Below are 8,047 nucleotides of genomic sequence, written 5' to 3' on the forward strand. Positions count from 1 at the left end.
TATAGATATCTCTTTGAGGCCCTGCTTTCAATACTTTTGGGTCTATACCCAAAGGTAGAATTGTTGGGTCATATGGAAATTCTATCTTTCATTTTTTGAAGAGCTGCCATACTGTTTCCATAGTGGCTGCACCATTGTACATTTCTACCAGGAGCGCACAAGGATTCCAGTTTCTCCACATCCTTGCCAACACTTGTTATTTTGGGTTTTTTTTGATAGTAGTCATCTGCTATGGTCTGAGTGTTTGTGTTTCTTGGGGCCTTTGGAAGATGCTTTGGTCATGAGGTGGAGCTCTCATGAATGGGACTAGTGCTCTTATAAAGGAGACCCCACAGAGCTCCCTAGTTCCTTCTGCCAAGTGAGGATGCAATGAGAAGTGTTTGACCCAGAGAGGGCCTTCACTCGGCCATGTTGGCACGCTGATCTTAGACTTCTCAGCTCCAGAATTTTAAGAAATACATTTCTGTTGTTTATGTGGTACTCAAGTCTGTAATATTTTGTTATAGTAGCTCCAACAGACAAAAACATCATCCTAATGAGTATGAGATGAGTCAGGTTTGTTTTGATACATTTTGTAACACAAGGCAAGCCAGACCCAAGAGAACAAGCATGGGGAAGTTTAAGGGCTGATCTTAGTCAGTTAGCCTGGGTTCTGACTCTATCACATTCTAGCTCTATGGAAGGTGGAAGCAGTGGGATCCTGAGATCATGACCTTGAGATCATGACCTGAACCTATTTCTTTTCTCCTTTTTCTTTTTCTTCTTCTTCTTCTTTTTTGGCCTGTTATAATTTCACTGATCCTGTTCCCTCCTGCCCCATAAGTCTTTTATTTTGTGCTGTTCCTTGGAGTTCCTTTCTATCTGCCAGACTGGAGACTGCCTGATTTGGATTAATTTTTGCTCAAATAAATACATATGTCTCAGTTTATCTTTTAACAGACCTCATGTAGAGGACCCTCAGCTCTGCTGCCCCATCTGTAAAATAGGCATAATAGTCACACCATTCCTTTAGAGTTTAAGGATCAAGTAAGATAATGTACTTAAGGGGACTTAGCACAAGGTAATCTCGAATGTATCAGTCTTTTACATCTTATTTCAAAGAATCATCTCCACCCCAGAGTAATCAACATCCTATTTTCCCCTTCTAATTCTTTTATAGCTTTGATTTTACTCCTAGGTGTTTTAAGTCACTTGAAAAATACTCTTTACGTGATATGCAAAAGGATAGCCAATTGTTCCAATACTTCTCACTGACTAGTATATCCTTTTGCCACTGACTTGATCATCCCTTACTCCCAGCTACACCGGGAGTGTCTGTTTTTGGACCCTCCTCTCTGTCCAATGGATCTATTCCTGAGCTGACACTCCTTCCTAGAGTTTTAGAACACGTAATGCTAGAAGTTAGAGCAAACCCTTTTTGTTGTTCCTTTTCAAAACGAGTTTGGCTTTTCTTGTGCTCGGTTTTTCTAAACTCAGCCTATGAGGACTTAAAGATAAATCCTGGTGGACTTTTGAAGGTACTGGACTGAAAAACTAACTTGGGGAAAGTGGATGTGTTTACAGCATTGTATCCTCTTGCTGGGAAACTTTTGTCTCCCAGAATTCTGTTTCTCCCTTCCCAGCCAACCCAGGTAGATCTGAGTGTTCTCTTTCACCAAGGACTGGATCACAATGGCAGTGGATAAAAGCTCTTATTACCCTACTTGCCCTTGAAGAAAAAGGGGCTGGAGACAAACTGCCAAATGAGATGATTTGAAAGGAGCTGAACAGTCTGTTTCGGGGAGACAGGCTATTCAGGGTGGTGACCTTGGAAACGCAGCTGACAGTTTGCCAAGACAGGCCCTGGGCCTCCTGGACTCTCTCCTCTGATGGCTCTGACAACAGGCAGCTTTGCAGGAGCAACTAGAACATTCCAGGAATCACAGGACTTTGGGACTGGGCCTGGTTTTAACCCCCCCCCCCCCACCCCGTCCAATCCCATTGTACAGATGAAGAATGTGAGGTTGAGAGGTGGGAGCAGAAGACAAACATATGGGTCTGGTCTCTCCTCTGTCTTCAGAGTTGGGCTTGACTTAGCAGGAGGCTCAAGAGCCATCTAAAGGTGGGGGGAATGTACTCCGCCTCCAGAGCTCCATCCCAGCCCCAAAGCGAACAGTGGCTGTGTCTCAGGATTTCACTCTTCAACTGGGCAGTTCCCTTAGACTCCCCCTACCTCCATCTTTCCCCTTTAAGAAGAGACCAATCCTTGGCTTATGCCATTCATAGGATTTATTGTCACTTGCCAGGGGCTGGCAGAAGAAGGGGACACACAGACAAGCCTCAGCACAGGAGAGTGCCACCGGGCACTCTTCACACCTGGTTCATAGGGAGGCGCATGTCCTCACTGGCAGCAGCTACACTTCTCGGCCTCAGCTTCCGTCCCTTCTCCGCCTTTGCACACACAATCCTTGGCGCATTTCTCACATTCTGCAGGGCAGCAGGAGCAGCAGCCTGCAGATAAAATAGAGAGCGACAAGTCTGATGGCCTCTCCCTGCATCTGTCTCCATCAAAAGGGAGGGGGGAAAGGAGGGGTGCTAGGAGTCTAGTCTCTGCCCCTTTCCTAGCCTCACCCCTGGTGTGACTCAGCATCTATGGTGTATCAGCTGCATGCTGGGCTACCATGGGACAGGAGTACCCAGTAGTAGCCCACAGCCCTGTTGGTGGGTGCAGGGGAGCCCCAGGGATGGTGGGTAGTGCTGGCCCTTACGGAGAAAGCATCACAGGGTAAATGGCCTTGAAAAGGGACTTGAAGGATAAACTTGGAGGAGCGGAGATGGTACAGGTATAGGGGTTCCAAGAGATCTGTGGGAGGATCTATGGCTAGTCTTACACACCAGGGAGGAAGGAAACCTTGCTCCCAAGTCCTGCTCCCTAAGCATATTATATTGCTCTGTGGAGACTGGGGAAGGTCAAGTTGAGGCCCTCAAAGGCCTGAGAGGGACCAAGGGACCAGAACTCCAGAGCTCGCCCCCAGCCTCGCCACTGGCTTCCGCAGGCACTCAGGTTTTGAGGTGAGGGTTTAGACCAAGCTGCCCATTAGCATCTGGGAATTTACAAAAACATCTTGCCCCAGGCCTACTGGACCAATTACTGGGGGTGGGGCCTGGGGGACTGTATTTTATGGCCCCTCCGGTGGTTCTGTCCCAGTTAGAGTCAGAAGAATGTAATAGGGGACCTCTGGGTCTCTCCATCTTGGGTAGACAGATGCTGACTTCAGGGAGCAGAGGGGGCAGGGAAGGGGGGTCCCCACACTCACTCTTCTTGCAGGAGGCGCATTTGCATCCCTCACACTTGCAGGAGCCATCGCAGGTACAGGAACCACCTAGAGGGGGGACGCCACAGGAAGGGTTAATGTGCTAAGGCTGGGGTGCAGCCAGGCCTAAAGGAGGAGACGGGGTGCCGAATCTCAGTGCCCTCTGGGATATAGCCACGTCCACCCTTCCATGAGGTTAAGAATGGCAGATATGGAGGGTCCCTTCCCCCAAATGTCCTTGAGCGGGTCCGCAGGGTGTGGGATTCTTTGCAAGTGAGGGGCGCGCTGTGCGGCGGGCTGGGGCGGGGGCTCACCAGTAGGGCAAGGGCAGGTCTCAGGGTCCATGTCCAGAGGAGGTGCCGCTGGAGGAGGTGAATTGGCTGCTCCGGGCAACTGGATGCACTAGTGGCAGCAGGTGGCGAGGCTTTTATAGCCCCGGGCGCGGGCGCGCAGGCACAGCCGGCTCGCGCACGGCGCCCCCTCTCTCCATCTGGGCGCCCGGGCCGAGGCGGAGGCGCGCATTGCGGCAGCGGTCCCCGTCCTCGCCCCACCCTGCTGCCGCGAGCACCGCCGGCTGCGCGCGTGCTCCCCGACTCCCCTCCGGGGGCCGCCAGCCGCTGCGCGCGCGGGGGACGCCCTCCCCGCTCGGCCCTGAGCGCGCGGCCGTGCGCCCCGCGGGAGGCGCGTCCGCCGCGGCAGTCGTCCCCGCAGAGGGTGCGCGCTTCCCCCGTCGGAAAGCCGCGATGCTTGTGTCCCAGCCTTCCCTGCCTCTGATCTCCTTTTATAGTAGGATTCTGGGGCCACAGACTCATCCAAGTGGGGTGCCGAGCACCCTGCTGCTCTAGGACCCCATCCCCTCATCCTTCGTGAAACGGGGAAAGACTCATAACACCAATGAAAGGGCCTTGCAAACTGGATTTGGGAGGGGCGGGCTTGGGAAGCCTAAAGGACCGGGCTGGGGTGACAGGTGGGAGTCTTGGGGGAGGGGGTGGTACTAGATGGCTGCATCCCAGCTTCAAAGGGAAGCAGCTCTCCTTTTAACTTTCCTTCTGTTGAGTCCCTTGTGCCTGTGGTAGGCTGAAGAAATGACCCCCGGGACACTTGGGGGGCTCAGTGGTTGAGCATCTGCCTTCCGCTCAGGTCATGATCCCGGGTCTTGGGATCGGGTCTCCCATCGGGCTCCCCGCAGGGAGCCTGCTTCTCCCTCTACCTGTGTCTCGGCCTCTTTTTCTGTGCTTCTCATGAATAAATAAATAAAGTCTTAAAAAAAAAAAAAAAAAGAAAGAAAGAAATGGCCCCCAAGAGATATTCCTGTCAAATCCCAGAACCTGTAACTATTACCTTATTGGGAAAAAAAGAGTCTTTGTGGATGTCATTAAATTAAAGGTCTTGAGATGAGATCATCCTGTATTGGGCCCTAAATGCAATGACAAATGTCCTTATAGGACACACAGAGAATAGACAGAAGAGGAGGCACTGTGACCACAGAGAGAGATGGGAGTGACATAGCCCGAAGCCACCAGAAGCTGGACCCCAAACAGTTCATATCCTTCCTTTGAGCCCCACCGTCCTGGTTCAGCAAAGGAACACACCTAATCCCCAGGAAACAGAGGAGCAAAGGGAAGCCTTAGATAACTGGCTAAGGGCTATCAAAGTAGAAGAAAGAATTGCTAATAGGTGGCATTTTGGACAATCACCTGGTGACTCCCAATGGGGAGGCCTTGCTCTACCCACTCATGGTGCAAGTGCCTTTCACATAGTTGTACTGGGTTTCACAGGGACAAGGCTTATCTAGAGACAAAGTCTTAGTTTTATTTTTTTAAAGATCTGATTTATTTATTTGATAGACAGAGTACAACTTGGTGGTGATGGGGGGTTGGGGGGGAGACACAGTGAGAGGGACCAGCAGACTCGCTGACTGAGAAGGGACCAGGATCCTGAGACCACAAGATCATGACTTGAGCTGAAGGCAGACACATACTGAATCAGCTGAGCCACTCAGGCCTTCCTGGAGACAGAGTTTTAAAAAAAGAGAATAATGGAAGGAAGGAAGGAAGGAAGGAAGGAAGGAAGGAAGGAAGGAAGGAAGGAAGGAGAAAAGAAAAAAGAAAAGATAAAAAAAGAAAAAAAAAAAGAAAAAAAATTCCATAATCCCTGCAATAAAATGTTAGAAAGGCAGAGGTCAGAGGGGAGCACCGCTGCCCTCCCCAAGAATGGAAGTTCCCCCATAAGCCCTCCCAAAGGGTTCTTATCACATCTTTCACCGTAGCTTCAATCTCTTTCAAGGAGACACCCCCTTGGGGACCTACACCCCTCCCTCTGCAGAGGTGATCCCTCGGCTGCCTCCCAAGGAAGGCAGGTCTGGTGAGCTTTCACACTTCGGTTTTGAGGACTGAGACTCTGGAGCAGAAACTGAGCACTGCTCCAAATGTCCCCCATGCAGAGCGAGCCTCTGCTCTAAATCGGAGCTGGACAAGCACTATCAGACGTTAGGTGGAAACCCTCCCTCCCCCAAAGATGAGTGACCCCAGGGGCCTCCAAATGGCCTCATCTGAGGGGGTGGAGCTAGCTGGTTCCTCCAGGCTTTGCAGGCAGGTCCCAGGTGTGTGGGTCTGTGAGTCTAAGCTTCAGTAGTGGTGAAAGAAGAGAAAAACAGAAGAGGAGAACCCAGAGTCTTGGGAGATGCTATGGTGTGATCTATGAAGGTATTTATTTATTTATTTATAAATAAAATATTTTATTTATTTATTCATGAGAGACACACACACTCACACACACACACACACACAGAGATACAGGCAGAGGGAGAAGCAGGCTCCATTCAGGGAGCGATGTGGGACTCCATCCCAGGTCGCCAGAATCAGGCCCTGGACTGAAGGTGGCGCTAAACCGCTGAGCCACCTGGGCTGTCCTATGAAGGTATTTATAATGTGACATCCACGTTGGTTCTCAACATTGGCTTCATGCGGTTTCAGGTGACGGAGCTCACCAACTCTTGCATTGCAGTTTATTTCCTGTTTGTTTTCATTTTGCCTAAGGCTACTCTGGCTCCACGTTGGGGTCTGGCATTGCCTGTAGCCCTCAAGGCCTCAGTATCTAGGACTTTCCGTGCCCAGTGAAGCGTGCATGCCAACACACTCAGCCAGAGCTGTCCCGCTCTCTTCCCCTCGAGCCTCTTAGACTTCCTTGGGATTGAGGCATCAGAGAGGGGAGAGCCATCTCCCCGCACCTCTCCCTGTGATGGGTAATTTTATATGTGAACTTGACTGGGCTAAGACATGTCCAGACAGCTGTAAAATGTTATTTCTAAGTGTGTCTATGAGGATGTTTCCAGAAGAGATTAGTATTTGTTTTTTTTTAAAGATTTTATTTATTTATTCATGAGAGAGAGAGAGAGAGAGAGAGAGAGAGAGAGAGAGAAAGAGAATGAGACACAGGTAGAGGGAGAAGCAGGCTCCATGCAGGGAGCCCAATGCGGGACTCGATCCCGGGACCCCCCGGATCATGCCCTGGGCTGAAGGCAGCGCTCAACCGCTGAGCCACCCAGGGATCCCCAAGAGATTAGTCTTTGAATTGGAAGAGCGAGTGAAGAAGATTGCTCTCACCAGTGTGGATGGGCATCATCTGATCTGCTCCGGGCACCAATAGAGCAAAAAAGCAGGGAGAAGGCGAATTTGCTCTCTGCCTAAGGGGCGACACCCACCTTCTCCTGGCCTCAGACATCGGTGTTCCTGGTTCTCAGGCACCTGGTTCCTGGTTCCAGACTCAGACTGAATTATACCTCGGCTTTCCTGGTTCTCCAGCTTTCAGAGGCCAGACTGTGGGGCTTCTTAGCTTTCATAATTGTGTGAGCCCATTCCTATAATAAGAAATATATGAACATATATGTTTATACAAAAATGTAGCAAGATCCATGTATGTGTTGTTGTGTTCTGTACACACACACACACACACACACACCCCATATATACACTGGTTCTGTTTCTTTGGAGAATCCTGACTGATGCACTTGCCACACCCAAGGGTTGCCAGGATATTTTGGGGTCTGAAAAACGAAACATCCTTCTGAAACACATTACTTACCCTCCCCCATTCTTCACATGGCTGGCCCTCATCCTTCATTTCTCAGCCTCTGTGAGCTCCAAAGAACATTTCATATAGGTGTGTCCCTCCAGAGGGTCCTCCTCATGTCCACCTTTATTCCCCTCCGATTCTTCATAATTCTCACAGCCAAAATGGTTTTGCCTATGCTCCTGCCTGTGCTACTCCTCCTCCTGGAAAATCCACAGGGCTCCTTCCTTTTCTTTTTTGCTTCTAAGTCTTTGCTCAAGTCTTGCTGCCTCCATGAAGCCCACCGTGATCACCCTACTTTAAATTGCAAACCTCACCTCAAACCACTAGGACTCCTGATCCCCAATATCTTGCTCTATCTTTTCCTTTTTTTGGTAACATTTAACACGTTCTGACAAACTAAATAATTGACTTATTTGTAAAGCTCATGTGCAGTCTGTCTTCCATGCTAGAATGTAAGCACCATGAGCCTATGAGGGATCATTGTTTTGTTCACTGTGAACAACATGAACAACATGTCTGAAGTGCCTAGAACAGTGTCCCATACATGGGAGACATTCAGGACACATTTATTAAATGAATCAATAAATAAATGGCTCTCAAGTTAAGCTGGCTGGGTTCATAGTCTGTCCCTGTCATTTATTAGTGATGTGTTAAGTTACTAGCAAGCTGCTTAATATTTC

General features: G+C 49.7%; 1 protein-coding gene across 1 annotated transcript; it reads right to left on the reverse strand.

Moving 5' to 3' along the window:
* Positions 1-2,250: 2,250 nt before the first annotated feature.
* Positions 2,251-4,122, reverse strand: LOC112929573 (uncharacterized). The gene is made up of 3 exons (XM_026011703.2): positions 3,608-4,122; positions 3,297-3,362; positions 2,251-2,490 (listed from the first exon to the last, which is right to left on the reverse strand). Exons 1-3 carry the CDS (start codon positions 4,103-4,105, stop codon positions 2,350-2,352), a joined length of 705 nt encoding a protein of 234 aa, XP_025867488.2. The 5' UTR covers positions 4,106-4,122; the 3' UTR covers positions 2,251-2,349.
* Positions 4,123-8,047: the final 3,925 nt, after the last annotated feature.

This window comes from Vulpes vulpes, chromosome 2 (genome assembly GCF_048418805.1).
Source record: "Vulpes vulpes isolate BD-2025 chromosome 2, VulVul3, whole genome shotgun sequence".
Lineage (NCBI taxonomy): Eukaryota > Metazoa > Chordata > Mammalia > Carnivora > Canidae > Vulpes > Vulpes vulpes.

Excerpts from the sequence above, each read along its gene's own strand:
- LOC112929573 (XM_026011703.2), bottom strand. The coding sequence starts at position 4,105 with ATGAGTCTGTGGCCCCAGAATCCTACTATAAAAGGAGATCAGAGGCAG. Across the intron at positions 3,363-3,607 it reads GACCTGCCCTTGCCCTACTG|GTGGTTCCTGTACCTGCGAT; the intron begins GTGAGCCCCCGC and ends TCCCCCCTCTAG. Across the intron at positions 2,491-3,296 it reads ATGCGCCTCCTGCAAGAAGA|GCTGCTGCTCCTGCTGCCCT; the intron begins GTGAGTGTGGGG and ends TTTTATCTGCAG.